At 46.1% G+C, this 16,656-nt stretch overlaps 1 protein-coding gene across 1 annotated transcript; it reads right to left on the bottom strand.

The window, feature by feature from the left end:
• Positions 1 to 1,115: 1,115 nt before the first annotated feature.
• Positions 1,116 to 14,272, bottom strand: LOC134909014 (uncharacterized). The gene is made up of 2 exons (XM_063915383.1): positions 14,165 to 14,272; positions 1,116 to 4,369 (listed from the first exon to the last, which is right to left on the bottom strand). The coding sequence occupies exon 2, from the start codon at positions 4,255 to 4,257 to the stop codon at positions 3,154 to 3,156; it is 1,104 nt and encodes a 367-aa protein (XP_063771453.1). The 5' UTR covers positions 4,258 to 4,369; positions 14,165 to 14,272; the 3' UTR covers positions 1,116 to 3,153.
• Positions 14,273 to 16,656: the final 2,384 nt, after the last annotated feature.

The raw sequence follows: 16,656 nt of genomic DNA, 5'->3' as shown, positions 1-16,656 counted from the left end.
TGGTAAACAAAGCGTATTGAACAGACAATTGAAGGAGATTGATACTAGGAGGTTTATCTCCAACACCATTAGGGCATAATCTAAAACAAATGGCAAGGGATCACTGCTTACTGTACATTTACACATTTACTGCATGGAAGATACACAAGTTTATGTGTAAAAGTAATGCAAGCAGCGGTTCCTTCCCATTGGTGTTCGTTTATGCCGTAAGGGGACTCAGACGCTCATATTGCAAAACACGTTATTTAGTGCACTGTACATACTTTACAGGCAATGAGCTACATTATTCCTTTCACACATTAGTTGTATCTGCATACAAAAGTGTTTTAACATGTTCGTTTGCGTCTGTATAAACAATTTTTTTTTACTCTCTCTGTCTTACCATTGGTTACCATCTGTGTGTACAGTATGCAGTACAGGACTGTATATTAACATTACAACAGTTGTCACTGACCATATGCCAGAGCTTGTACTGTAGATCAATCCGCCGCTATTCGATCTAAAGTACTGGATTAGTGGAGCATTATCCACCCAGTGGTGGAGATGTGTATTGCATGCTGAGTAAGTAATTGTTCCTCAACGCACCTGTTCGTGATTAAACTCAGCAACCTAAGCTATCGCCTAGGCATGGCTAAACCTCTGTCTAAGTGCAGAAACAGCCAAGATAACGGATGACCCATCTGTACTTTTCAGAGAGTGTGGCCTAATTACAGCATTAGCGTGCTGGGCTGAGTAGAAGAGCTGCAACTGCTGCTGCCAAGTAAGGGGAAGGGGGCCCGGGGCCCCCACTGGGCCCCTCTATCAGACCTGCACTCGGGTAATTAGTATCCCCCACCCCTTTGTCTGCACCACTGTATATAGCAACATGACAATGAGACTGACAGTCATTGGCTGTTTAAAGCTATCCATCTATCTATCTATCTATCTATCTATCTATCTATCGATCTATTGAAATAAACAGAAAGAAAGATCCATGTTAAATAATAGTGTAACAACATACATGTGTATATATTTATCTATGTTATTTTCATTAAATAAGCATGTGCAGGTACAGAATATCTATTTTTAGATTTAGTAGATTTTTAAATAAACATTAATAAACACAAAAACACAAGTTTTAGACATAACAATTTAATAAAGATTTTACAAATAAAAATTCATAAACAGTGTTTGCCACACAGGTCCTGAGGTGGGCGCTGTGGGTGGTGGCTGGAGAGGGGATGGGTCCTGTTGCTTCATCTGTGTCTTCAGATGTCTGAACAAAGTTTCCATTCTGTCTACAACTGAGACCTTTAACTTACATTTGATGGGCACTTTTCAGAATTGAGCATATGCATCAAATGCAGGGTAAAATATATCTGTACTGGGGTAGAAGGTACTACGTGTATCCTGGAAATCAAAATACTCTTCACAATTCATAGAACATACTGTATCATGTGTTAGCAGTAAATGGTGTCTAGTTAATTATGCAAGCTTTCATTGGTGCTACCAAACCAATTCTGAGTGACTCAATTATTCTTAGATAATGATTAGACAATTTACTACTATTACTCTCTATTCAGCATTATGTAGTAGAGCACAGAAAACCTTTTGCCACAGTTATGCAGTAAGACCAATGAAATGTTACATTGTGCTGGAGAAATTAAACATCCTAAATATGTACTTATGTAAATTACTGCTGGATAGCATATTGCCTGGGATCCCTCCCCCATGACATTCCGAATAAGGTATTCCAGCCACGACCTCCTATTCTCTGGCTCGATTTTAGGTTTTTCCCATGCCACCCGGTCCAAACAACTAAAATGGGACTTCCATAGGCCATAGTCCCCTACTAGTCCCCTATAGTTCTACTACCAGCACAGTGGCCATAAGAGCTGTGTTTTAGTCAAACTCTCCATCTGTGTTTGGTAATGACACTTGAGGAAGGAACATTGGTGGTCTCTTTATTTGAATGGGCCAGCAACTCTGCATAGAAAGTTTCAGTGATTGTCATGTGGCACTGAATTTGGCTTTAGTAAGTATGGTCCCTCCACAGGGTGTAAGAGGTCTAACTCCACCTCAGACAGATGAAATGGGCTTGTCGCAGTGTGCTATCAGTAAGGACCAGCTGTCTTCTTCTCTGCTTCTGTCAACTTCCTGACCAAACTTACCAGCAAAGGCTTCTATGGGTGACTGAGCAGGCCCTTGTCTTGCATCTTTAGTATTATTTTGTGTTTTTCCAAATTCAGCTTTTTGGACTTATGAATGGCCTCATCTTCCATACAAGATCTTATCCCCTACTGAAGTGTTTTAGGTTTCCTATGTCCTGAACTCAGAAGACAGTAGCTCGCAGCTGTATTATGGGCATGTGTTCCTTTTCATTCTTTGTGAATCGACTGTGAATAATGTATTGAAGATGCCATTATGCAATTCTTACACTGACTACTCTAAACAGGTTGCCTTTCATCTTGTTGAAGGGGTTTGTCTTGTGAGAACATGGTCTTTGGTTGAAAGGCAGAAGGAATCTCCAGATAAGTTTATTGTTGACTCTCCTGGAAACTTGAGCAAACTTCTCTCGCCTACTTCCTAATACTCCTACGGCCACCCAGAAATTCATTAACCATGTCCTCATCGCAGCCAGACATCTTATAGCAGTCAACTGGAAACACCCTTTCTTCATGCTCTAGTTAATAAAATCTGTCAAATACTGTATTTTTCTATGAGAGTACCACCAGCATATTGTATGATCGTTGCCACTTTCTCAATGTATGGAGCAACTGGTTGGTCCATTTTGATGCCCGCGTTTCATCTCATAATTGAACTCTCCTCTCTACTTTGTTTATAGCTTGTCCAATGCAATTTATGCTTCCTCCAGAGTTACTGTCCCTTTCCCCAACTTTCTCTTTCCTGTACTAACACCCCCAGATCTTCCACTTTCCAGCTAAGTATCCCCTACATTTTACAACTTGCATAGATACAGCTTTGGATGTTCCCTCCCTCCTTCTTAATCTCTCTAGAACTACTTGTAATATTATCAAGAATATTTTTACTGCATATTTTACAAGGAATATTTACTGTAATATCTTTGTCTAGACTGCAGTTCAGCACAATACTTTGCTACCCTGTTCCCTACAATACCGCTTTTTTTATTTCTCTGTACACTCTCACTTCTGCTCAGTTACAAAAAGAATACAATTCTTGTTTAATAAATAAAGAAGCTTGTGCAAACTTCTTTCTTTTTGTAACTCTCTTTTTGAATGTACAAAGCATAGCATCATCTTCTCTGCTGAAATTCAGAGATGGCTTTTTCAAGGATTTAGCGCTACCTGTGTGTTTGGAAAGAGACAAAGGACATAACTGAGTACTTTTAACAGGTTTGCTTATGTGACATGGTGGAAATTTTCTCAAATTCAGAAAAGCAGATTTCTCTTCTGGAAACACATGATCAAAAATATTTTGGATTGGTCGAATAAGATCGGTCACTTGGTGCAAAGCCATTATATAGAATCTAGAAGATTTGCTGTTAGAATTTCTTAAAGGATTGTATGGGGAACGAGTGTTGAGTTTACTCTGGGCAGTAGTGGCAGAATACCTGTTGGAGTATGAAGCAGGTCTGATCTCGGTTATTGGAGGGAGTATTGTTCTGGTAATTGGAGCAGATTTGATTTTGAATGATTTGGGGGGTATCACCTGAGAAGGTACAGAAGGTTTGCTCTGTTTGGCTGCTGCAGATTTCGTTTTAGGAGCCGCAGGATTGGCTTGTGTAGGAACAAGTTTATCCTGAGTGATTTTCCTATGTCTCTTTTTTTCCTTCTTTTTTTTCTTGGTGGTTGGAGCAGGATTACTCTGTGGATTTGTAGAAGATTTGATTTTACTTTGTGCAGGGGAGTTGCTTTGAGGAGGGAGATTAGTTTTGCTCTTGATGCTTGGAAGTTTGTTGCCCTGATCATCTGAAGTTATTGAAGATGTATTGCACCGTACGGTTGGATCTGGATTGTTAATGGGATTTATGGAAGATACTTGCTCTGTGCACGGGGCAGGATTGCTGGGAAGTAATGATAAATCTCTCTCTTTTCTCTGCAATAACTGCTGGATGTTAGTAGACAGTGGAATAGCTGTTATCTGGTATAAGATCCCTGTTGTTAGGCAATAGATATGTCCTGTTGCTGGACACCGCAGATAATCCATATTAGGAATCGGATTGAATGGGTTTGTTGTTAAAGGCAAGAACAGGTGGGATTTATCAAAGATCGGGATGGTTGCTGCTGGGTGCTGCATGCCCAATGTACAGGTATGTGATTATTAATGGCAAATTAGGTGCTGATTCAAGCACTATGGTAGCACTGACTTTCCGAATTTCTTCACAGTCACGTCTTCTTCTCAGATTACTCTAAAGAAAAAAAAAAGTAGGTTAGATGTGCATCTTCTCCATGCAGAAGCTCCCTGCTATCACGTACAAAGCATACAGATTCACCATCTATACATCTATTTCTCATACGTTTGCACCTTTTATAGTATATACTGTACATGACATATTTCCAAGACCCTTTTCCCGATAAATCCAAACTCATTTTATGTTTATCAAGGGCCCAGGTAATATTGGTGAAATTTTGGGAAAAATAGAATTTAAGCAAACAGTTGTTACTAGAGATGAGCGGGTTCGGTTCCCTGATAACCGAACCTTCCCCCGAACATCACGTCCCGAGCCCGGATCCAAGTCCGGCTCTGGACTTCCCGCCAGACTCGGAAACCAGAACGAGGCAAAACGCCATCATCATGTTGTCGGATTCTTGCGGAATTGGGATCCCACATAAACAGCCGCGCGTTGCCGCCATTTTCACTCCGGACTTATAGGGTGAGGGAGACAGACCTCTGTCTCTCTGTGGGTGGTGGCATCGGATGGGGTTAGTGTGTGCTCTGTTGGGGTGCTGCTGCAGTCTCTGTGGTGTACCTGTGCTGTGTTAGGGGTGCTGTCCTGGCTGTCACTAGTGTTTCATGTGCTGCTGCTGTACATGGGTGTTGCTGTCCTGGCTATCACTGTGTTGTACAGGGCACTGTAAAATATAGGGGTGGTGATGTCTTAATAACATTACACTGGCCCGGTCTGCTATAAAAATTAATGGGTGCAGTTCTTACAAATTAAAAGCACACTGCTCCTGTATACTGTAAAATATAGGCAGGCCCGGCGCTACCCGCTTAGCGAAGGGATGCAGTGCAGGGAGGCGCTGGGATGGAGAGGCGCTCCCCCTGCTCTGCATTCCTTCCCTGCTGCGCCGTCCTGTCCCCACTGCTGCTGCTGCTGCTGCTGTGCCTGTATGACAGGCACTGGCAGCGGCGCTTGTAGCATTAAAATCCTCCTCCCTCCGCTCCCCTCCACTCACCTGTGTGACAGGACAGCGCTGTGTATGGGACAAAAGGGGGCGGAGCTACACTGGACAGAAGGGGCGGGGCTAAATGGGACCGAATGGGGCGGAGCTACACGGACCAGGCTGCTATAGTGTACAGACTCAGAGGGAGACTGGCTTAGGTAAGTGAAGGGTGAGAGGGAAGTGTGTGTGTATTGTGTCTGTGTGTGTGTGTGTGGTATGTCTGTGTGCGTTTATGTGTGCTTTAAGGACGCTACTACTACAGGGGGGCATTACGTGTAACGTCGCTACTAATGGGGGGGCATTACGTGTAACAACGCAACTAATGGGGGGGATTACGTGTAACAACGCTACTACTAGGGGGGTCATTACGTATGAGGACGATACTACTACTTGGGGGGGGCATTATGTATAGGATGCTACTATTACTTGGGGGGCATTACATATAACAATACTACTACTTGGGGTGCACTATGTATAAGGATGCTACTACTACTGGGGGGGCATTATGCATAGGGATGCTACTACTACTGGGGTGCATTACATATAAGGACGCTACTACTACTTGTGGGGCATTACGTATAAGATGAATAAGATTGTGTTACATTGTGGCATAATTTTGAATGGGGGTACTATTGTGTGGCTATGCCCCTTACTTGTGAGACCACACCCCTTTTCCCGGTGCGCGACAAAGGAATATGGGAGGGCGCAAATTTATAGTTTGCAGGGGGGCGCCGAACACCCTAGCACAGGCCCTGAATATAGGGGTGCTGATGTCTTAATAACATGACACTGGCCCTGTCTGCTATAAAAATTCAGGGGTGCAGTTCTTACAAATTAAAAGCACACTGCTCCTGTATGCTGTAAAATATAGGGGTGCTGATATCTTAATAACATTACACTGGTCCTGTCTGCTCTAAAAAATCAGGGGTGCAGTTCTTACAAATTAAAAGCACACTGCTCCTGCATGCTGTTAATTATAGGGGTGCCGATGTCTTAATAACATTACACTGGCCATGTCTGCCTTTTGACTATGTCGACCATATGGGGTCGATCTAATGCATGTAGATCTTCTATACTACACCCGATTGATTGGTACTTTATCTGTATTACTCTCCAGGGCTTAGTACATCTGTCCCCCTCCCCACATGCACTTGCCAGCCACATCATCATATCATAAATTGTAGCCATAATGACAGCTGGCACATGGTACAATGGTCATAGCATGTAACAATATCATTGTATCGAATGGTTCTGCAAAATGTGAGAATAATCAGAAAGCAAAACAATCGTAATTCATGGGTTAGAGAAATCCATAAAGTTTTCCAGAGGTCTGGGCAGACATCACAAAACCATAGTCTCAAAGTGGTAGCCAGTGCCGTTTCTTGCGGAGGGCAAGCTGTGCAACCGCACGGGGCGCCCGCCGCGGCACTTTGCGTGCTCCTCCTTCCTCTTCCCGAGCACTCCTGCTCGAAGGGCGGAGTTTCGAGGAATGCCGCGATTGCGTCATGACGTCACAACGCAATCGCGTAATTCCGTGAAACCACGCCCCCCGAGCAGGAGTACTCGGATGATGGAGGAGGAGCAGACTACCTGGAAGGAGGAGGTGGCCGGCGCGAGGGAGGTGAGGCGGCCTGACTTCGAAGAGCGGGAAGGTTCTGTATATGTAAGTAGTCTCTCTCTCTCTCCCCCTTCCTCCCCCCCCCCCCACTTGACACCTGCCTGCCGCACTGTATTTAATGGGGACACCTGCCTGCCGCACTGTATTTAATGGGGACATCTGCCTGCCGCACTGTATTTAATGGGGACACCTGCCTGCCGCACTGTATTTAATGGGGACATCTGCCTGCCGCACTGTATTTAATGGGGACACCTGCCTGCCGCACTGTATTTAATGGGGATATCTGCCTGCCGCACTGTATTTAATGGGGACACCTGCCTGCCGCACTTTATTTAATAGGGACATCTGCTTGTGTACTGTGTAAAATGGGGACACCTGCCTGTCGTAGTGTATAAAATGGGGACACCTGCCTGCGTAGTGTATAAAATGGGGACACCTGCCTGCGTAGCGTATAAAATGGGGACACCTGCCTGCCATACTGTGTAAAAAGGGGACACCTGCCTGCCGTACTGTGTAAAATGGGGACATGTGCCTGCCGCACTGTGTAAAATGGGGACACCTGCCTGCGTAATGTGTAAAATAGGGACACCTGCCTGCCGTAATTTATAAAATGGGGACACCTGCCTGCGTACTGTGTAAAAAGGGGACACCTGCCTGCCGTAATGTATAAAATGGGGACACCTGCCTGCGTAATGTGTAAAATGGGGACACCTGCCTGCCATACTGTGTAAAATCGGGACACATGCCTGCCGTGATGTGTAAAATGGGGACACCTGCCTGCCATACTGTGTAAAATGGGGACACCTGCCTGCCGTACTGTGTAAAAATAAGAATTTACTTACCGATAATTCTATTTCTCATAGTCCGTAGTGGATGCTGGGGACTCCGTAAGGACCATGGGGAATAGCGGCTCCGCAGGAGACTGGGCACATCTAAAGAAAGCTTTAGGACTATCTGGTGTGCACTGGCTCCTCCCCCTATGACCCTCCTCCAAGCCTCAGTTAGGATACTGTGCCCGGACGAGCGTACACAATAAGGAAGGATTTTGAATCCCGGGTAAGACTCATACCAGCCACACCAATCACACCGTATAACCTGTGATCTGAACCCAGTTAACAGCATGATAACAGAGGAGCCTCTGAAAGATGGCTCACAACAATAATAACCCGATTTTTGTAACAATAACTATGTACAAGTATTGCAGACAATCCGCACTTGGGATGGGCGCCCAGCATCCACTACGGACTATGAGAAATAGAATTATCGGTAAGTAAATTCTTATTTTCTCTAACGTCCTAAGTGGATGCTGGGGACTCCGTAAGGACCATGGGGATTATACCAAAGCTCCCAAACGGGCGGGAGAGTGCGGATGACTTTGCAGCACCAAATGAGAGAACTCCAGGTCCTCCTCAGCCAGGATATCAATTTTGTAGAATTTTACAAACGTATTTGCTCCTGACCAAGTAGCTGCTCGGCAAAGTTGTAAAGCCGAGACCCCTCGGGCAGCCGCCCAAGATGAGCCCACCTTCCTTGTGGAGTGGGCATTTACAGATTTTTGGCTGTGGCAGGCCTGTCACAGAATGTGAAAGCTGAATTGTACTACAAATCCAACGAGCAATAGTCTGCTTAGAAGCAGGAGCACCCAGCTTGTTGGGTGCATACAGGATAAACAGCGAGTCAGATTTCCTGACTCCAGCCCTCCTGGAAACATATATTTTCAGGGCCCTGACAACGTCTAGCAACTTGGAGTCCTCCAAGTCCCTAGTAGCCGCAGGCACCACAAATAGGTTGGCTCAGGTGAAACGCTGAAACCACCTTAGGGAGAAACTGAGGACGAGTACTCAATTCCGCCCTGTCCGAATGGAACATCAGATAAGGGCTTTTTCAGGATAAAGCCGCCAATTCTGACACGCGCCTGGCCCAGGCCAGGGCCAACAGCATGACCACTTTCCATGTGAGATATTTTAACTCCACAGATTTAGGTGGTTCAAACCAATGTGACTTTTGGAACCCAAAACTACATTGAGATCCCGAAGTGCCACTGGAGGCACAAAAGGAGGCTGTATATGCAGTACCCCTTTTACAAACGTCTGAACTTCAGGGACTGAAGCTAGTTCTTTTTGGAAGAAAATTGACAGGGCCGAAATTTGAACCTTAATGGACCCCAATTTCAGGCCCATAGACACTCCTGTTTGCAGGAAATGTAGGAATCGACCCAGTTGAATTTCCACCGTCGGGCCTTACTGGCCTTGCACCACGCAACATATTTTCGCCAATTGCGGTGATAATGTTTTTGCGGTTACATCCTTCCTGGCTTTGATCAGGATAGGGATGACTTCATCCGGAATGCCTTTTTTCCTTCAGGATCCGGTGTTCAACCGCCATGCCGTCAAACGCAGCCGCGGTAAGTCTTGGAACAGACAGGGTCCTTGCTGGAGCAGGTCCCTTCTTAGAGGTAGAGGCCACGGATCCTCCGTGAGCATCTCTTGAAGTTCCGGTTACCAAGTCCTTCTTGGCCAATCCGGAGCCACGAATATAGTGCTTACTCCTCTCCATCTTATCAATCTCAGTACCCTGGGTATGAGAGGCAGAGGAGGGACCACATACCCTGACTGGTACACCCACGGTGTTACCAGAGCGTCTACAGCTATTGCCTGAGGGTCCCTGGACCTGGCGCAATACCTGTCGAGTTTTTCCCAACGCTTTATAATCATGTGGAAGACTTCTGGGTGAAGTCCCCACTCTCCCGGGTGGAGGTCGTGCTGAGGAAGTCTGCTTCCCAGTTGTCCACTCCCGGAATGAATACTGCTGACAGTGCTATCACATGATTTTCCGCCCAGCGAAGAATCCTTGCAGCTTCTGCCATTGCCCTCCTGCTTCTTGTGCCACCCTGTCTGTTTACGTGGGTGACTGCCGTGATGTTGTCCGACTGGATCAACACCGGCTGACCTTGAAGCAGAGGTCTTGCTAAGCTTAGAGCATTGTAAATGTCCCTTAGCTTCAGGATATTTATGTGAAGTGATGTCTCCAGGCTTGACCATAAGTCCTGGATATTCCTTCCCTGTGTGACTGCTCCCCAGCCTCGCAGGCTGGCATCCGTGGTTACCAGGACCCAGTCCTGAATGCCGAATCTGCGGCCCTCTAGAAGATGAGCACTCTGCAACCACCACAGGAGGGACCCCTTGTCCTTGGTGACAGGGTTATCCGCTGATGCATCTGAAGATGCAACCCGGACCATTTGTCCAGCAGGTCCCACTGGAAAGTTCTTGCGTGGAATCTGCCGAATGGGATTGCTTCGTAGGAAGCCACCATTTTACCCAGAACCCTTGTGCATTGATGCACTGAGACTTGGCTCGGTTTTAAGAGGTTCCTGACTAGCTCGGATAACTCCCTGGCTTTCTCCTCCGGGAGAAACACCTTTTTCTGGACTGTGTCCAGGATCATCCCTAGGAACAGAAGACAAGTCGTCGGAACCAGCTGCGATTTTGGAATATTGAGAATCCAACCGTGCTGCAGCAACACTACCTGAGATAGTGCTACACCGACCTCCAACTTCTCCCTGGATCTTACCCTTATCAGGGAATTGTCCAAGTAAGGGATAACTAAAATTCCCTTCCTTTGAAGGAATATCATCATTTCGGCCATTACCTTGGTAAAGACCCGGGGTGCCGTGGACCATCCATACGGCAGCGTCTGAACTGATAGTGACAGTTCTGTACCATAAACCTGAGGTACCCTTGGTGAGAAGGGTAAATTTTAACCTGAAGGTAAGCATCCTTGATGTCCCGAGACATCATGTAGTCCCCTTCTTCCAGGTTCGCAATCACTGCTCTGAGTGACTCAATCTTGAATTTGAACCTCTGTATGTAAGTGTTCAAAGATTTTAGATTTAGAATCGGTCTCACCGAGCCGTCCGGCTTCGGTACCACAACAGTGTGGAATAATACCCCGTTCCCTGTTGCAGGAGGGGTATCTTGATTATCACCTGCTGGGAATACAGCTTGTGAATGGCTTCCAAAACTGTCTCCCTGTCAGAAGGAGACATCGGTAAAGCCGACTTTAGGAAACGGCGAGGGGGAGACGTCTCGAATTCTAATTTGTACCCCTGAGATATCACCTGAAGGATCCAGGGGTCTACTTGCGAGTGAGCCCACTGCGCGCTGAAATTCATTGAGACGGCCCCCCCACCGTGCCTGATTCTGCTTGTAAAGCCCCAGCGTATACTGAGGGCTTGGCAGAGGCGGGAGAGGGTTTCTGTTCCTGGGAACTGGCTGATTTCTGCAGCCTTTTTCCTCTCCCTCTGTCACGGGGCAGAAATGAGGAACCTTTTGCCCGCTTATCCACGAAAAGACTGCGCCTGATAATACGGCGTCTTCTCATGTTGAGAGGCGACCTGGGGTACAAACGTGGATTTCCCAGCTGTTGCCGTGGCCACCAGGTCTGAAAGACCGACCCCAAATAACTCCTCCCCTTAATAAGGCAATACTTCCAAATGCCGTTTGGAATACGCATCACCTGACCACTGACGTGTCCATAACCCTCTACTGGTAGAAATGGACAACGCACTTAGACTTGATGCCAGTCGGCAAATATTCCGCTGTGCATCACGCATATATAGAAATGCATCTTTCAAATGCTCTATAGGCAAAAATATACTGTCCCTATCTAGGGTATCAATATTTTCAGTCAGGGAATCCGACCACGCCAACCCAGTACTGCACATCCAGGCTGAGGCGATTGCTGGTCGCAGTATAACACCAGTATGTGTGTAAATACATTTTAGGATACCCTCCTGCTTTCTATCAGCAGGATCCTTAAGAGCGGCCATCTCAGGAGAGGATAGAGCCCTTACAAGCGTGTGAGCGCTTTATCCACCCTAGGGGGTGTTTCCCAACGCACCCTAACCTCTGGCGGGAAAGGATATAATGCCAATAACATTTTAGAAATTATCAGTTGTTATCGGGGGAAACCCACGCATCATCACACACCTCATTTAATTTCTCAGATTCAGGAAAACTACAGGTAGTTTTTCCTCACCGAACATAATACCCCTTTTTGGTGGTACTCGTATTATCAGAAATGTGTAAAACATTTTTCATTGCCTCAATCATGTAACGTGTGGCCCTACTGGAAGTCACATTTGTCTCTTCACCGTCGACACTGGAGTCAGTATCCGTGTCGGCGTCTATATCTGCCATCTGAGGTAACGGGCGCTTTAGAGCCCCTGACGGCCTATGAGACGTCTGGACAGGCACAAGCTGAGTAGCCGGCTGTCTCATGTCAACCACTGTCTTTTATACAGAGCTGACACTGTCACGTAATTTCTTCCAACAGTTCATCCACTCAGGTGTCGACCCCCTAGGGGGTGACATCACTATTACAGGCAATCTGCTCCGTCTCCACATCATTTTTCTCCTCATACATGTCGACACAAAAGTACCGACATACAGTACACACACAGGGAATGCTCTGATAGAGGACAGGACCCCACTAGCCCTTTGGGGAGACAGAGGGAGAGTTTGCCAGCACACACACCAGAGCGCTATATATATACAGGGATAACCTTATATAAGTGTTTTTCCCCTTATAGCTGCTGTATAGTTAATACTGCGCCTAATTTGTGCCCCCCTCTCTTTTTTAACCCTTTCTGTAGTGTAGTGACTGCAGGGGAGAGCCAGGGAGCTTCCCTCCAACGGAGCTGTGAGGGAAAATGGCGCCAGTGTGCTGAGGAGATAGGCTCCGCCCCCTTATCGGCGGCCTTATCTCCCGTTTTTTTATGTATTTTGGCAGGGGTTAAATGCATCCATATAGCCCAGGAGCTATATGTGATGCATTTTTTGCCATCCAAGGTGTTTATTATTGCGTCTCAGGGCGCCCCCCCCCCAGCGCCCTGCACCCTCAGTGACCGGAGTGTGAAGTGTGCTGAGAGCAATGGCGCACAGCTGCAGTGCTGTGCGCTACCTTGTTGAAGACAGGACGTCTTCTGCCGCCGATTTTCCGGACCTTCTCTGCCTTCTGGCTCTGTAAGGGGGCCGGCGGCGCGGCTCTGGGACCCATCCAAGCTGGGCCTGTGATCGTCCCTCTGGAGCTAATGTCCAGTAGCCTAAGAAGCCCAATCCACTCTGCACGCAGGTGAGTTCGCTTCTTCTCCCCTTAGTCCCTCGATGCAGTGAGCCTGTTGCCAGCAGGTCTCACTGAAAATAAAAAACCTAAACTAAAACTTTCACTAAGAAGCTCAGGAGAGCCCCTAGTGTGCACCCTTCTCGTTCGGGCACAGAGATCTAACTGAGGCTTGGAGGAGGGTCATAGGGGGAGGAGCCAGTGCACACCAGATAGTCCTAAAGCTTTCTTTAGATGTGCCCAGTCTCCTGCGGAGCCGCTATTCCCCATGGTCCTTACGGAGTCCCCAGCATCCACTTAGGACGTTAGAGAAATGGGGACTTTAGATTTTTTTATTTTTCCCTGTGGTGGCCGTGATGATATCAGATGATGCCACGCCCACTTTAATGAGCCCACGCCCATTTTAATGAGGGGGGGGCGCATTTTGAAATCTCGCACTGGGAGCCAAATTGGCTAGAAACAGCCCTCGTGGTAGCCAAGATCAATGCAAATCAAATCAATGCACAGAGGAAAATTATTAGCATAAGTAGTCACCACTGTAGCAAAAATGATGCAAGAGTCAACTGCGCATGCGTAGGTGTGCGGGAACATGACTTCTCTACCGCGCGTGTGCAAATATCCAAGGAAATGACATTTCCAGGTGATCTCTCCTGGCTGACACGGAACTCCAGAGAGGTATGTTTAATCCTATGGGTGAGGATGTGCGGGGTGTGAGCCGCACTGGACCCAGTGGCTCATGTGCACTGCACACCCTCTACCCGCTATAGATGTGCCAATGACCAGCATCCCAATTGTTATGTACCCATGAATGACGGGTGCTCACTGTTTGTGAACCGCTGTGCTATAACAATTAATATTTAATAACACTGTAGAAAAACAACCTTTATTATTATCTGAGAGGTCACAGATGTCACATTATCAGACATAATAAATATAGAATATAGAGAAAATATTGCATAATATTGAATAATTAATAAGATTAATGATAAATGGTCAATAGTAAAAATGTTATTACAGTACTATTAGTCAGTGTTATGAATGCAGAAAAAGTATGGCCAGCACTTAAACATATTCTCACCTGCTGTATGGCACTGGCAACGTTTTTTCGTTCCGTTACAGTGGCAATTCTCTGTGTGGGTCCTGCGCTGGACTCAGGGACACTACAAATATGTACTTGGTTACAGCTGTGTTATATACTTGTTCCTTACAGTTTCATTTTCCTTCTGAGTTTCGTTTTCCATTCTGTGACTTCACATTTTTTCTCCACCCCCTTGTGTTCAACTGCTGTAAACAGCAACTGCAGGCACATTTTTTATGTATTGTTTTGCTGCAGTTTTTTATGACACATAGCTAACAAAGAACTATAATTAATATCTATGTATATGCCCTAGAAATATATTTAATCATACTGCTGCTAAGAAACCACTTTAAGAACCTCTAAAGTGCTAGAAATTGTTGTGCATCGGGGCCTCTATTCTTAAAAGAATAAATGGAACATTCACTGTAGCCCACTGGTTCCGAAACACAGCGCCCTAGTATAGCAGAATTTCTTTCACATCACCCCTAAGCCAAAAGTTTCTTATTCAGAAATTCAGAAAACAATATTAAATTAAGTAATCTGGTTTTATATGTCATCTTTAGGTTCACTTATGCAGTGAGGGGCAGGATTATGCTGAAGTAGGGATGAACATCGGAACACGATGGTTTCAAACCATAAATGTTTTTTATTTGCTGTTAGTGTTTTTACCATTCGATGGCAGCATTCTGATGTTTGCCGCCATCGAATGGTAAACATTTTATGGTTTTCCGATGTTTTTTTCGGGTCCTGTCCCCAGTCCCATCCAGGGCTGTCTTAACAGCAGTGTAGGCCCCTGGGCACAGCAATGCACAGGGCCCCCTATTCATCCTCCAGCGGTAGGTGTGGGGGGTGCTAGTAGCGGGCGGTAGGGGGTGTTCTATTTCCGCTTAGCATGTAGGACCTGGAACAGTAATTTCTGCTAATTACTCCTTTACTGTACAGATGGTGGTAGATGGCGCGAGAGGGAGAACACTAAACTGTAGAAGAGGCATTGGGCTGAATGAATGAGCCCCTGTACATGACTTCCAGGGTCGTAGGGGGGGTGTAATACGCAGGGGAGGGTGGATAGTGGAGTGGGCTTAATATTCATCATTTTCCGGTGGGAGGGCAGCTTGCTTGACTGCAGATATCTCCAGTTCCTGGAAAAAGATGTCTTAGCTTTGAATGTGATAAAAAAAACAACTAGAGAGTCCCACCTTTCAGGAGGTTCTGGGGACTTGGGGATCACAGTTCAGGATCCAGAGCAATCCACTGATGAAAATATAAAACTGCAAACCAGATGTGTGGAGCTGGAGCAGGGACCGGCTGCTTGATGGCTTATATCTCCGGTTCTGGGCATAGTAGAGTCAAGTTGCCAGTGTCCGCTGAAAGGGAAGGGGTCCCATATTTTGGAGAGTCCCCTCAGAAAAGCTACAGAACCCAAGATATCTGGCTGGGAAGAGCAATTAACAGGCTTGGATGGGGACCACTGCTTTTAAGTCAGATATCTCTGGTTCCCCAGGGATGATTTTAAAAAATCTGGTACCCCTGGAAAGAGGGGACCCTCAGCTACCAGCCTAGGGCCCTTAGACTCCTGGGGCCCTTGGGAAAGAGCCTATTGGGCCCATACGAAAAGACGGCCCTGGTCCCATCCCCGGCCGGCCACGCTGCAGACGTTTTGCACATGCGCAAACAGATTTTTTTGCACATGCACAAATCAAATGAATATTTTTTTTCTATCGAATTCTTTTGATGCGATGGTTAGTTACCATTGCATCGAAAGATTCGATGACGAAAGCCTAACCATCATTTGATGGCGGTCTTCCGATATCCATCTCTATCCTGAAGATTAAACCAAGGGCCCTTTGTACTATATGCAGATATATTGGATTTATGTACATTTTATATATATATATATATATATATATATATATTATATATACTGGGCAAATTGTCTGGCACTCCCCCTTGGGCTATCTGAGCAAAGCTCCTGCTCCGGTGCCTTCCCTCCCAGACTAGGCAGTCTGGGTATGTATGATTTGCAAAAAACGAGGCGGCACTCAGGAGACTAGTAAACAGGTGAACTCTGTCAAGTGGAACTTTATCGACGTTTCGGGGTGCAAGCCCCCGTCTTCAGGACACACAGTGAACAAGACAAGTGAAAAACATGCATTTAAATACACTTACCAGACGCCTCCAGCCGTCCTCTCCTCTCCGCTGCCCGGCTTCCGGACTCAGCGCTTCCGGTCAGGTGACCCAACCCCGTGACGCGAGCTACCAGTGCCGTCATGAAGGGGGCGGGGGAGGTCGTTGTCATGGTGTGTACTGCCAATACAAAATACATACAATCGTGCAATCAATAAGACAGTACAGGCTATGAAGTGCCCGACTGACACATATATATACAGAGTGAAACAAACATTAAAAATCCATGATACCTTGTGACATGAATGTCATAAAACAACATATAAGATAATGTATTAATTAACTAAAACATAGCGGTTTGCACTATC

The sequence above is a fragment of the Pseudophryne corroboree genome, chromosome 4 (assembly GCF_028390025.1).
Source record: "Pseudophryne corroboree isolate aPseCor3 chromosome 4, aPseCor3.hap2, whole genome shotgun sequence".
NCBI lineage: Eukaryota > Metazoa > Chordata > Amphibia > Anura > Myobatrachidae > Pseudophryne > Pseudophryne corroboree.
Note: the sequence above shows the minus strand (reverse complement) of the source record. Positions and strands in the feature narration are given on the sequence as shown.

Bases quoted from the DNA above. Each gene is read 5' to 3' on its own strand.
- LOC134909014 (XM_063915383.1), bottom strand. From the start codon at position 4,257: ATGCAGCACCCAGCAGCAACCATCCCGATCTTTGATAAATCCCACCTG.